The sequence below is a fragment of the Mastacembelus armatus genome, chromosome 14 (assembly GCF_900324485.2).
Source record: "Mastacembelus armatus chromosome 14, fMasArm1.2, whole genome shotgun sequence".
Classification (NCBI taxonomy): domain Eukaryota; kingdom Metazoa; phylum Chordata; class Actinopteri; order Synbranchiformes; family Mastacembelidae; genus Mastacembelus; species Mastacembelus armatus.
Genome location: NC_046646.1, coordinates 23623485 through 23637975, shown reverse-complemented (window position 1 = coordinate 23637975; position 14491 = coordinate 23623485). Strand labels below are relative to the sequence as shown.

General features: G+C 44.5%; 1 protein-coding gene across 1 annotated transcript in view; it reads left to right on the top strand.

Annotated features, from left to right (window-relative positions):
* wwc1 (WW and C2 domain containing 1) overlaps positions 1-14004 on the top strand; it is a 38361-nt gene extending 24357 nt beyond the window's left edge. The window contains exons 10-22 of the mRNA XM_026328273.1: positions 269-358; positions 1859-2538; positions 4831-4948; positions 5189-5359; positions 5696-5888; positions 6186-6323; positions 6787-6836; positions 7021-7171; positions 7396-7566; positions 7653-7745; positions 8617-8847; positions 8974-9092; positions 9284-14004. Coding sequence (XP_026184058.1) covers positions 269-358; positions 1859-2538; positions 4831-4948; positions 5189-5359; positions 5696-5888; positions 6186-6323; positions 6787-6836; positions 7021-7171; positions 7396-7566; positions 7653-7745; positions 8617-8847; positions 8974-9092; positions 9284-9350 — 2272 coding nt within the window. The 3' untranslated portion in view covers positions 9351-14004. The remainder of the gene's footprint in view (positions 1-268; positions 359-1858; positions 2539-4830; positions 4949-5188; positions 5360-5695; positions 5889-6185; positions 6324-6786; positions 6837-7020; positions 7172-7395; positions 7567-7652; positions 7746-8616; positions 8848-8973; positions 9093-9283) is intronic.
* Positions 14005-14491: the final 487 nt, after the last annotated feature.

Sequence of the window (14491 nt, the reverse complement as noted above, 5' to 3'; positions counted from 1 at the left end):
CAGCAGCTGTTTCCACTCAACCTGTGGGTCAAAGCTGATACACTCAGGTGACACCTCAACACAGACGTCGCTGACTTTTTCAGCAGCTCCCACCTGCAGCGTCACTGGCTTTCTTTTATTTTCCTGAATGTGAAGGTGACTGATGTTCAGCCTGGGACCAGCTGGTTTTCAAATATTGTTTTTTCCTAAGAGGGTTGAATTGATTAGACAAGAAGCTGCTTTACACCTGCAGGTCTGTGAAATAACCTTTCTGATTTGTTTATTCCAGGCTGCGGCTTCACTGCAAGCGGAACAAGCTGGTCAGAGAGCTGGAGGAGATGGTTCGTGTGGCAGCGTCACTTCATACTCAACTCAAAAGGTTGGTTCAGCTCGTTTCTGCTGTTAATCACCTGAACACGTTGTCCGTCCAGTCACAGTGATGGTCGACCTGTTTGTGTTCTTCAGCTCGTCAAACTTGTTCGTAGGGGTGCGTTTGATTTTGTAATCAGATCAGAGCTTGTTTTTCCAGCATTAATGTAATAAACAGGCACTGGAGTCAACTTACCAAGCTAAACCATAAACACCATATTTAATGAAATAAAGATCAATCTTAAGAAGTTTGAAGTAGAAATGAGCAGAAAGTAGAAATTCAGTTCAGATTGAGGCAGTTTCTAAAGAAAAGGTGACGGAGGCGAAGCCTTAAAACAAAATACTCCAGTCTCTGCAAAACACCTTAAAGGAGTTTCTGACGTCCAAGGACATATGACACTTAGGTTCATAAGCTCACAGAGAAATAAACTAATGTTTAATGTCTGTTTAATTAAATGCACTCATTTATTTTTTATTGAGGGAAATATCCAGTTCAGCTGACGTCCTGCACTAACAGCGGCGGTTACAGAGGGCAGAGCTTTAAAGTGAGGGGGAGGTTGAGACGTTTGGGCGGCTGAAGTCTTTAACCTTCAAATTTGCTAAAGATGAAAGCCAATTTGTTCTCCTCGTCTTTTTCATTTCATTTCTGATCTCTGCACAAGTCTAATTTCCAAACCAGCTCACATCTGATAAAACCCTCAACATTTTTATGCGATGATGCAAGGCGGCTGTAACAGCCAGACACATTTCAGACCTCTGGTTTCTGAGTTCAGCAGCGATAATCTGAAAGGTTGACATGAGCAGTCAGTCTCTCTCTCTTAATTTCTGCTCTCATATCACAACTCGTTCATCGTGTCCGTCCTCCTGGTGTGATGGGCCTCAAAGGGCAGGAGCTCCACTGTCTGGGCCGCCCAGCTTTAATTAGAGGAGCTCATACTGAGTCAGGAGGGTGTTACAGGGTAGAGGACAGAGGGGAGGAAAAACACTCTCCTCTCCTCCTGTAACTGCTCCCTCATGTGCATTTTAGTTTTTCAGTTTAGCTTGAGTGATTTATGAAATACAGCATTAGAAATAAAAACCTAAAGACTTAAGTGATGTTTAAAATTGCTGTGGTCTGATGTTGCGGAAGTGAATCTGACTTTTCACAGCGGCCACTAATAGAATTATCAACCTATTCCCTGGAATCAATGACAAGACATGTTGTTTTTATATAGGAAGCACTGACAGGACTCAGTCAGTAATAGTTTGTTTTATTAAAGTATATCAGCTTTCATAAGGACTCTTTAGTTATTTTGTTGTTGTTGTTTATGGTGTTGAATAAAGTTTCAAATATTTTGTTGAGATTTTTTCCACTTCTGTGCCCTTTATGATTTCTTTCTTCATTGTGCATGAACAGATGTTTTTATCAGTCTGCATTTCACAGGCCCAGAGTCCTGATAACAACCATCAACATATTATAATCATTTCTGTTTGAGAAGTGTTATTGATCATGTCTCCCCCTCCTCTCCAGCCTGTCGGCCAGCACCCTGTCGTGTTCGTCTGGCAGCAGTCGAGGGTCCCTGACGTCCAGCCGTGGCTCGCTGGCCACCACCTCCAGCCTCGGCTCCACATCCTCCCTCAGCTTCACCGACATCTACCTGGAGCAGCCGGAGCTGGCTGACCCAGACTTCCAGAACAAGTTGGACAGCCTCCTGCAGGAGGGCAGCCAGGCGGGCTACCGCCCCTCCAGCTCCATCACCACCATACACGAACACGAAGTGGTGACGGGCTGTGGAGAACGGGACGCTGGGAGGTCTGATGGAAAGGTGGGAGGGGTGGGAGGAGATGCGGGGTGTTCTCCTGGAGGACGTGCAGGAGGAGGAGGTGGTGGTGTTGGAGTGGAGTCGGGGTCCTCTCGGATCCAGGCCCTCAGACTGTCAGAAACCCCTCATTCTATGAGCTCTTTATCTCCGCGCTCCTCTCTTTCCTCGCTGTCTCCGCCGTGCTCGCCCCTGGTCACAGACGCTAGTTTCCTGTCTGGAGAGGCGTTCACAGGCCAGACGGGGTCTGGAGGGCTGGATCTGGACCTCCACAGCAGGCTAGCAGAGCTGGAGCTGAGCCTGGTCTCTCAGGAGCAGCGGCGGGACGGTGATCCGGGTGGGCTGGAGGACAAGCAGAACCTCAACACCACGCTCAGCGAGGAGGTCAAAGGTAGACAGGAAGTTTTTACTCTTTTATCTTGTGTCTTTTTCCCCAACATGTTCACAGTGGAAATACCAGATCATTTAATAAACTGAAGAACAGCCACAGGTCCCAGGAAGTCAAATGTTTTGGCCTTTAGTACTCACAGGAAGAGAGCAGTGGCATGCAATAACACTTCTCAACCCCGTTCTACTTCGTGGGCCACCAAATACTGCAGGTCGTGGTTCTGTTGATATGATATGAATCAAAGTTAGGTCAGCCACCCTGTTGCTGAGCTACGCTGGTGTCACTTTAATCAGTCACACTTGGTTAAACATGCTGTTTCCTGTGTTTTCTGGGGCTCTTTGCTAATTAAGGAACCATGTTTGCTAAGTGCTTTGTGATTTGACGCTAACGAGTTCTGCAGACCAGGACGCTGAATCCAAAATCTGGTTTCATGTGACCAGACTTCAGAAGCTTCTGCTGGGATTTGCTCACATTGAGACACGTGAGCACCGTGCTGTTATTGGGAGTAGTGGGAGTGAAAACCAGCCCCAAAACCAAATGTACACTCCAACATTTCCATCACATGTACTGAGACCTAATGAAGTTTCATCTGCACGTCTGTTTGTTTGTGTTAATTTCAGACACATCACAGTAAAACACAGACATTTTTCTAACTACTAGAAAGTTACAGCCATTGTCAGAGTGTTGGAGCAGCTGCATTTAAATAAATTAGACATGTGCCTGCAAACCAGACCTAATCAATGATGTCACATCTCGAGAGCAATGAAAACTGAGTTTCCATAATAACTCAGGAGGGCTGCAGGATAACGGCTCGAATAATCATCCCAGTTAATAACAGGGGAACAATAATCGTGCTAAATTATCTGCATGTGAATAAGCTGCAGTGAGGCAGAGTGAGGCAGAGGAGCAGGCAGAGATGCTGGTGATGTAACCTCCTCTGTCTGTGTTAGGGTTAGGGTTAAAAACAGTGTTTTTGAGAGAAGGTATACCAGGAATGTGTGTGATGAGAAATGCAAATACTGTGAGAAGAGAGGAGGGGAAGGTTCGGAAGGTGCTGGGTCGCTGTCACAAGTGATCAGAGCAGTTTATCAAGCAGGAACATCCTCAGGTTCAGTTCTATCCTGGTAAAGTGAATATGTTTTTATTATGGTTTGTTTAATGCTACAAATTAAAAGTCCACCACATGAGCTGTTTCTGTTTGCGTGGATGTACAGAGAGTTACCTCTGAATTACTTTGGCTGTGAAAATGTGATGATTCTCAGCCAGGTTCTGGATTTGGACTGGATTTATGGATGTGTGTTCGTGTTTGACATCCCCAGAAAGTGGACATAACGCTGAAAAACATACCTTTTGTGTCTGTGTGCACATTTATCATCAGTTGCAATAGTTCACTGTGGTGACCATGCTCAGATCAGTGAGCCAGGCTGGAGTAACTGACTTCCCATTGTTTTTTAGGGCACCTGCTGTATTTTGCCTCACATTTTATCCTTGCTCTTCAGCTCTTCTGCACCCACACTGGTCTGAGAGTCTCTCAGCTGCACAGCCAATGGTAAAAAACAGTGGAGAGAGACTGAGAGAGTCAAAGTAATTGTAGTAGAGTCTTGGCTCTGAACCCGCTGCAGCTGATGTGACTCGGATTCTTGTTGCAGCCATGGGTGAAAGGTGCACGGTGTCCGGTTTCCCGTTCACTCTCCATCGCTGGTGTTTGGGCTGAACTTGTTACCGGACTCCTGCCGCTCAGCCAGTCGTCTCTGCTGCAGCCGCATCAGCACCGGGTCAAAAAAACACAGCAAGAACATGTGGGCTGGCCCCATTTAGCACTAATTGCTAATTCTCTGTAGCATTAATTGCAGCTGTGAAACATTCTGCATAGTTTTGTTTACTACTACGATCATCCTAACGCAGGTGGACGCTGTAGTTTTTATCAATTACAATGTGAAAGGGAGGAAATGGTGCTTTTACTGGGGACTATTTTCAGTGGTGGATGAATCCACGTTGGATGCTGTAGTGAGTATTTGTAATTCAGAATAAACTACACTGTGTGTGTTCATGGTAATAAAACAACATACATCAAGCTTTGGCCACACACACTCACACACACACACACACACACACACACACATACACACACACACAGAGCTTGTTCAGCAGAGACATTATTCATTGTGGGTTGTGGTGTTTCTATAGGATCTGCTGACAGTAAAAAAAAAAAAAAAAAAAAAGTATGCTTTAGAAACTTCACCAGATTGTCCCAGAAAACTTTGTTTACACCTGTCCTGACCTTGTTGTTGTCAGACTCCGCTCCCCAGCTGCGAGAGATGGGGGCTGGGCCAAAGAAGATCGGAGTGACCTCTGCAGTGTCTGATGAGTCAGTAGCTGGTGACAGCGGAGTATATGAACCGTCTGAGCGCAGGTACAAAGAATTTTTACAAGCAGTGTGTTTTGTTGGATGAACACCCAGGATGGTGAACTGTACTGTGACCTCTTTGGCTTTAACACACTTTGTTCGTTTGACCTTCTTTTATTGTTGTGACTGCTGGCACCATCTGTGTGGTCACTGATATAACAGCATTTCCTCAAACCTCCATTTTGGAAAAGCTCAGGTTTTCCAGTTTTTATCTGGACGTGGTCTCACTTTATATGCGTTTTCTAGGCCGGGCCTCCCTGCAGACCTCCTCCTGGGCTCTGACGAGGAGAGGTTGGCGCTGGGCTGCTCTCAGGTGCAGCTAAGTTTCCGCTACGAGTCCAGAGACCAGCGCTTCACCGTCTACGTCATGCAGCTGTCCAACTGCAACGCCCTGTGTCTGCCAGCTGACCAGAAAATGTATGACCATGGTTTGTTTGTTGGCGCTTTAAATTTTGTTTGTGCTTACATTGTGAGAACAGGAGCTGAGGTAAACTAATACCTGGATTCACAGTGATCCACAAATCATCACAACCAGACGAGATTAGCACTGCTTCTTTGTTTTACTCAGCTGTAGTTTGGTTCTGTTTTGTCATGGTGTTTCTCCTGTAGTAATTTTTTGTTTTCATAAATACTCGAACATGTTGCTGATGTTTTTTCCTATACATGTGACAGGCAGCACTAACGGTATATTATTCTAGAAGTGTCATGTGACCACACGGCCTCATGCGACACCTGTACCTGTGTGTCCTGCAGGCACGTGCGCGTGGCGGTGCTGCCCTGCACCGAGGCCACACGCTGTCTCTTCCGAACACGCGGCTCCTTGCCTCAGGACAGCTTGGAGGTCAAAGAGGTGTTCGGCATGCAGATATCCCAAAGTGCTCTGCGGCAGAAGACCCTGAGGGTCGACGTCTGTAACACCAGCAAGTCGGGTCACGAAGACTGTGTGGTTAGTACAGCGATGAACACATTAATGCATCAGTAGTTGTAATCTAATAATATCATATACTGAAAACAGGGTGTAGGGTTTGGTTGCATTCTGCAATCTCACCACTAGATGGTGCTTTCACGTTTTACACATTGCACCTTTAAATAAATGTGTTTTAAACATATTTTGTTTCTCAGTATAACAGCAGAATAGATGGATGATGGATAAACCCTGAAATGTTCTAAATATTTCCGTCTCCTCTGATGTTCAGACTCATTCTTTAACACGTGAATCTGCCTCCATCTCGTCCCCCTCCAGGCCGGAGCCCAGATCAGCCTGGCTGATGTCAGCTTTTCGGAGGAGAGATGCACCAAGTGGTACAACCTGCTGAGCCACGTCTACATGCCTGAGATCGACAAGGACAAGGAGAGCAGGGCGGCGGGCGGCCTGGACAGGGTACAGAGCAACTTCCACAAGTGCAACTTAGCCTTCACTGCAGCTTAGAAATGGTTTTTAAAATAGTGCGTCTGTGCTCATAATTTATTCTTAACTCAGGTCCCTGTGTCTGTGGAAAGGCAGATCTATTTATATATACGTCACATTAACAGCACTATGAAACCCAGAATAAATCAATTAAGATAAATTAAAGGTAAACCGTTGTTAAAATGAAACGTAGCAGTGCAGAGTTTGCTCTTAATGCAACGCAGGCAGCGAAGACAGTTAAACAGATTTCAGATCAGTGTTTAGTTCACTAGAACACCTGATGTTTCCTCACTGGTTTTCATGCACTAAGACTCTAAAGACGAGACGGACCAACAAAACTGACAAAATATATAAAAATGAATCTGACAAGAAGAAACCAAAGTTTGTCTATTTGGCTGTTGGTTAAAAAACATCAAATGTGTGTTTTGTGTTTCAGCCTCATGTTTCCAGCAGTGACAGAGTCGGAGCAGCGACGGACAATGAGTGGTGAGTGTTTCTCCATCATCTGCCCTTTTATTTATTCCACATTTTCTACCTGTGTCCTGGTTATAGCTCCTCCTCCTTTATGTCCTGATGACTATGGATTCCAGCACAATCCTTTCACATTTCTATTTCGATACTATTTAACTGTTGACTACATTTTCTGTCTGCGTCTCTGGCTGGTTGTCAGGCACGGTGACCCGCTGGACGCAGACATATTTGAGGACGAGGATGAGGATGAGGAGGAGGATGAGTTTTATCGTGACAGCAGCCAATGGGAAGCAGAAGAGGAGGAGAAGGCGCCCAAACCCCCTCCAGCAGCGGCAGCTATCACAGAGAAGGTACCTTATGTTCAACATCCCACAGTCAAACAGGGAAAATTGGTTTTTCAAATGACTCAGCGGAGCCAGAAACAGATGTTGAAGCTACTTTTTTTTCAGTGTGTCATCTTTCTCAGAGGTTCCAGGTTGAGTTTTCATTTCTGACATTGCAAAGTCTCCAGACTAAGCTTTTGAAATTTCTCTGCTCTGTGTTCTTCCTTTTCGTATGGCTGCGTAATCTTCAGGTGAACAAGGAGACGAGCATGGACGGCTTGTTGTCGTCGTCTCGCTGCTCCGTGGTTCGGCCCAAGGAGCGTCGGCCGGACGTCCACCAGCAGATCCCCTTCATGAGAGGGAACACCATCATCCGCTCCAAGACCTTCTCCCCGGGACCTCAGAGCCAGTACATCTGCAGGGTAACGGAAACCACAGTTTGAAGCATCAGCTCACCAGACAAGAGGAGAACGGGTCATTTGACTCTGTCTTCATTTTGTCTTTTCAGATTAACCGCAGTGACAGCGACAGCTCCACCCTCTCCAAGAAGTCTCCGTTCGTCAGAAACGCCTCGGAGAGACGCAGCATGCGCATGAAGAAGGTGCAGACAGCTTTATTTATTAGTCTCATTTTGATTTATTGATATCACAGAAAAAGCTATTTCTTGTTTAAAGAGTGCATGCTGAATGAAACTGCCGCCCGAAATTCTTACTGTCAGTTTTACGCCGTTAGATCAGCAGAAATCCAACGAGCAAAATGAAACCGATCTTAACTTAGAGGAAAATCAATAAAGCTGGTAGGTAATAAGATGTGTTCTCATGCTGCTGGTCAGTAAATCTCACTGAGCTCTACCTTCTTTGGGTGTTTATTTCAAACAGAGTAATTCAGAGGTAACTCTCTGTACATCCACCCAAACAGAAGCAGCTCATGTGGTGGACTTTTAATCTGTAGCATTAAACAAACCATAATAAAAACATATTCACTTTACCAGGATAGAACTGAACCTGAGGATGTTTCTGCTTTATAATTGGCTCAAAAGACAATAAACTGCTCTGATCAAGTCATTACCTGCCTTCTCCGTTCCCTCGAGACCCCAGACCATAATGACTTCTTAATATTTAATAACCAGCTGGATGTTTAATGCAGCTCTGACATTTTGCAGCTTATATGAATTTAGAGCCTCAGTGTTTCTCCTCAGGGGGAAAATGAAATGCATTCACACAAGGTGGTGACAGCGTGTGCTCAGCGAAAACACCTCAGGCTTCAATCGGTTAACCGTGTGGTCTATGAGATGTCAGGTGGCATCTTCCTGGTTGTTTTATAGACCAAGTGATTAACTGAGAAAACCAGCAGGTTAATTGATCATGAAAATAATGTTTTGTTTCAGACCTGATATTTACTAAGCCTGTCACAAATTACAAGCTTCGGTTTCTACAGGACTTGACCTGGATCTTCCCCTTCTCTCCCTTTAGCCACCTGGGCAGGTCAAAGGTCTGGATGGCCTGCTGCGCACGTCCCTGGACCTGGAGCTAGACCTGCAGGTGTCTCGGACTCGGCAGGCCCGGCTGGCGCAGGAGCTGCGGGTGCTGCGGGAGCTGAAGACTCAGCTGGAGAAGGCGAGGCACCAGGGCCAGAGGGAGCTGCCCACCTGGGTCCAGGAAGACGAACGCTTCCGCCTCCTCCTCAGGCAGGCCGAGAAACAGGTGATTGACCATCTAAAGGTCTGGTATCGGTGTGTTAGCCCTCAGGAAGCTGCCGCTGGACTTTTATTCATGTGGAAGTAAAGGAGAGCGGAGGTTTCCTCTCTGAACTGAATGTCCCCTGTTCAGACTCAACAGGAGCAGCTGCAGGAGAAACGGGTGGAGAAGATGATGAGGGCAGCAGCCAAGGATGTCCACAAGATCAGGGGCCAGAGCCGCAAAGAGGTCCCCGAAGTCCAGAGCTTCAGGTGGGACAAACAGCATTTCAGGGCTCGTATTTATGAGTCCAAGGTTCTCCTTTATCAGTGAGCGTTGCAGCCTCCTTTAGATTTAAGGGTCTTAGTGTCTTTCATTCTGATTAATAAAACAAACAGACATGAGGACGTCACCGTGACATTTGTGTTGTGTTTTGTTCTGAGCGGCTGTTGTGTGATTCCAGAGAGAAGATGGCGTTCTTCACACGAGCAAAGACCTGCATCCCAGACCTGCCGGCGGACGACGTGTAGAGAAACATTTCAGCGTATCCTCCCACCCCGAGTCCGAACCTGCTGTCCCTACGCAAATGAAGCAAACATCTGGCGGTGTTATGAAGAATTGTAAGAAATAATATGTTTGTTGATAAAAAAACCACATAGCAGCATTTTTAAAGTGCTCAGCATTTCGACTGTGGATAGTCTTTGTTTGTAACCTAGTGATAGCACTGCTCGAGCTTTCTCCACTCTCTGTTTATGGCGTCGTGTTTCTGTTACTAACAGGCTGTTTATAGCTATTTAAAATCATTCCAGCACAAAGTCACACAGCCGCACACACCAGTAGAGTTTTAGACTAAAATCACGTGGACAACAAGAAGACGTGTTCATGGACAGCACAGAAAAAATCCATGGTACTAGAAGAAAAAAGCAACTTAACCTGGTGATAAACACAAATATCTGCTCCTATGAGATATTTGCTATTAACCTGTAGGTTTAGTGTTTTTGAGCATTTGGACTTTATATGGAGACAAACATACACATTTTTTACAGTTTTATTTGATTTGAATGTCATTTCCTCTACAGACACTAGTGAAAGACTCCGTATTTATGTGACTATGGATCAGAGAGCTTCTCGGTTCTTGTCTAACCGTCTGTTAACGTCGTTACAGTTTGCTCAGCAGGGCGAGGTGGACTGTCTGCTTAGTTCTAATCCTTAAGATTTTCATGCGCCAAACCCCAAGTTTGATTCTGGTTTTAAAGCAGTAGGAGATTCGTTTGGTTGTTCAGTTTTCTGGAAGGAAAGGTCGTTGACTCGTCATAGAGTTTGTGTCTGGAGGTGTTTAAGGAAGAACGTCGTGTGTTTCTGTGATTAAAAAGTCAAAGGCACAAACCCGAAGGCCTGATCCTGCGTTAAGCCCTTCAGGGATCAGGATCAGTAGCTTAAATCACTTCACTCTCAGGCTCCGAGTCTGAGTTTTGGATGAATTTAGGATCTGTGTTTTGTGTTTTGTTCTGAACTGTCACAACAAAACCTCAGTTTGGAGCCTTCTAGTGTTCAGACCTGGGACTCGGGTTGTGACAGGTCCAAGTTATTTTAGCTCAAACTGGGCAGGAGGCACAAAGCTATACCACCGTTCAAAGCGGAACAGAACCATATATATATTTTTTTTTAACATACTAAAATTAATAATCCATGGAAACGTTAATAGAGATGCAGCTAAAGCACAAAAACCACTTCGGGTGATGTCGGCTGAAGTGGAAGAACACATTTAATTTGTGTTTTCCCTCAATATTGTCCAAAGGCAGAATTCTGTTTCTGCATTTTTAGTATTTTTGTAGTCATGTGACCCTCCAGGGGTCAAATAATCAGCGGCCTAAAATCATCTTAACCCCAGCACTTTCTCATTTTTCCAGGCAGCCTGAAGGGTTTAAATGAACTTTACTGTGTCTCGTGTGTTTTTTAGAGGAAACCTGCCGATTTCAGTAAATGAAAACTTTTTACGACCGTTTTCTTTAGTCGTCTTTATGAAGACAGGGCCTGTGTCTGTAACCAGAGAGGCCAGTTGGTCTTTTGTTGTATTTCCACCAAGCAGCTGCTCAAACAGTGTTTGCTGCCCCCCAGTGGTCTACAACCTGCTGCACATCCAAAATGCCCCAGTAACCACAGGCGACCACGACTAAAATCTTAAGGATTATAACTTTCAGATCTGTGAATCACACAAACACAGTGTGTCTCTGTGGAGTGTGTCTTTGCAAACGTGACTAAATGAACTGGATCTCCTGGTTTTCATCAGTGGGTCTGAGGTAAGGTGCTTCTTATTTTAGGTCTAAAGAAAAGTCCCTCGCCAGTTACACACATACACCCAACGAGGCGTAGAAATAGCACTAACACTCAGGTAGTTGATCAGATAGTCTGCACTTTAAGAAACTTGAAGTCAAAGTTTTTCTTTAAAGAAATGGTGTGAGCTTTTAAAAAGTTAAAAAAAAAAAAAATCCTGGCGCTGGAATGATTGTTGAAACACACGATGATTGTCGAAACACACGCACACACACGCAGGAAGTAAAGATCAAATATATTTTTGATGACTGTGAACTTCTTACTGATTGTATAGTTGTTAGACTGGAAGTGACGAGAGTCCCCCGTTATAAAAAAAAAAAACTGACCAGCAGCCAATAGGAAGACAGAAATTCTGCCCCTGAATTTCACTCTGACTGGCTCGTTAAATGAAAACTGTGTTTCGTCTGTTTCTCTTCCATCCTCTGTTTGCACTCTGTGACTGGATGTTTCTGATGCGTATCTGAGTCGCTCTCCTGTAACTGGATGATCTGCAGCTGAGTCTGTAATGTCCCCCAGCAAAATCACTCGTCGTCTTCTTCTCCTTGAGTCTTCAAATGGATTTTCTGTGAACCCACAGCTGTTTGTTCGCCTGTTCCCACCAAAACGTAAAGGAAACTACAAATGAAATCATTTTACAGATGGAAGCAGTTACCTCTGCACGTGCCTTTAGATTTAAGCCTTTGCACAGTGACTTTGCTTTTTGCTGGGGGTGCAGGTGCAGTGAAATGTGCACAGTGACTCTGTTTGTGCTCATGTTGAATATTTATATCGAGCTCAGTGACGACACACACACACACACACACACAGGTGATGGGAGGTTGTTGCTCATCTCACCTGCGTTAAAGGAATAATCCACTGCTCCACAGATGATCAGCCCTTTGACTGTAAAACAATATTATTAATGTCTTGTTACTGGAGGAAAATCCTACAACACCCAGGATGCATTGTGCCCGTCCATTGTAGTTCAGTTTAACGCCAACTTCCTCTAGAAGAGAGACGAGCCGTGATGGACGAACATTGGATTTTCTTTATTCTAGATCATTGAGGAAGGTTTTAGTCCTCATGGTGTCCAGGTTGGAGCTCCACTGGGATTTCTGCTTTTTTTTTTTATGCTGCTGAACGAACCTTCCGTGTAATCGTGCATCCGTTCCCGCTGTAAACATGAACGCAGCTGACAACGATCCAGCTGCTGCTTTCATTCCAGATGTTCCGTCTACTTTGCTCTTTGCAGCGTGTTAAAAAAAAAAAAAACTCGGACTGCAGGCCACATCCAGTTGGCAGGTTTTTTGTTGTTGCCTCTCATTTGTGTCGTTCATGTTTCTTTGGTGTTTACGTTTGACCCGTTTCCACTTCCTGTTCCTTTTTCACACTGTCAGTGATTTGCTGTGAGTCCCAGAAATGAAAGTCTTGTTTTCCAGTGACTAAATACTGGACATGAAATCCACAATAAAAGTCCAAACACCTTCAGGGAGCAGTAAGAATATTTTGCACAGATGTAACTATAACAACAGTAGGACTTTTCATGGGAAACTGGAGTCGTTCGTGCTGAAGCTGCGTTCACACTGCACAGTCCTGATGTTTGATTCTGCTTCACTGCTCAGAACCTTGTTTTGTAAGACTGTGGTCAGGACTTAATGCCGATCTGAACAGTCTCAGATCAGAACCAAAGCACAAGAACAGACAGAAACGGCCACAAACACACTCACATACTGTGTGTTCTTCAGGCCTCTTCACATCTGGCCAGGGGCAAATTCATAAAGTAAAAAAATCAGACGAACATAATCGTCTGGACGTGATGCTTCATCCCCATCGTTCTTTCCACGTGTTTCCTGTCAGCCTCTGAACATTGTGCTGACAAATAGAGAAAATAAACAAACAGTGTTTCCAGCTTGGTCAAATTCTTCCCTTCCACATGCAGCATTTCAGTGACCCGCCTCAAAATTTCACTCCGGTTCCCACCGGGCTGTTGTGACAAACTGGGGCTCGAGAGAAACCCTGTGAATTTGGACCCGACTGTTCAGACCGAGGTCACGTCGCCACAGGGGGCGTGATTTTCATTAATGACCATAAAGCCTGTTGGAGCGAAGTGAGGCGAGCAGTGTGAACACAGCTGTGCACTCCGACGGGGTTTTACTGGAGCACAAACACTGTGAAATTAATGAAAGCCTTTGGAGAGCAACGTGTTCGGTCCTGTTGTCGTTTGTTTTTCTTTCTTTGCTTTTGTGTCCAAACTTGGCTGCCGTTGCCTGATTGGCGAGAAATGTAGAGGAAATGTTTGCCTTTGTTTTCTAAATGTAAACAGTTCGTTTCCCTCCAGTAGAGGCCTCGGTGTGGTCTGAGGAACACTTCTGTCTGTTAGAGTCCACTGAACTTCGTCACCATCGAACGAATGTCGTTCAACCTGTAAATCAAAGACACGTTTATTAGAACATCTGGATGGTGGGAAAATCTAGTTTTGCTACAAGAAATCACGATCACAAAGAAAATAACAGTCACTGATGATTTGTTCTTCATCCTGTAGGTTGTGATATAGTTTTTTATTTTTTGAAGTTCAGGTGCATTCTTTCCATATTTGATTTTTTTTAATCTAATGAATCTGTTTGTATTGTGACTGGTGATGAACTGCAAATGTGTAAGGAGGCGGCTATGAGAAAACTACAGCATGTATTTATTGCACTTTTGTGATTTGGGTGTGCTTCTCCTGTTTTTCTTTTTATTGCGAGTCCCGAAAAGCTGTGAATTTTATTCTCAGACACTGTACTGTCGACCAGAGTTGTAAATATTTCACCAGCACAAAAAACAAACAATATGTTTTGTAGTTTCACAACAAATAAAAGCTCTTCTCTTGTATTTAGAGGTTTTGTGGGTTTTTGTTCCTGTTAAGTTCAGAAATGTGTATTTATTTATCTACCACTGAAAGTCTCCGTTATGCTTATATGCTTTGCTGTCATATTGTGTATCTGTGACTTATTCCTGAGGTGGGGGCCACTCTGGACAGATCAACAGTCCATCACAGGGCTGACTAACACCCAAGAGAATTAGATATGAAATGCAGAAAATTATTCTAATTATTTCCATTATAAAATAAGATAAACTTTAATCATCCCCAAAGGGAAATTCTAAGGACCTCACCCGCCTTAGGAGGAAAAGTCGTCTTTGCCCTTTTTTATGTTGTAAACTTACTGCCCAGGTGTTCACTTAGATATCCGTAGGCTAGCACCACTTCAATAAGGATAAGGGGGAGGTTTAGACTTCCAAAAATCCACTACCATCTCCTTGGTTTTGGAGATGTTCAGTGGGAGCCAGTTTTTATGACCCCAGTTATTGAAAGATTTTA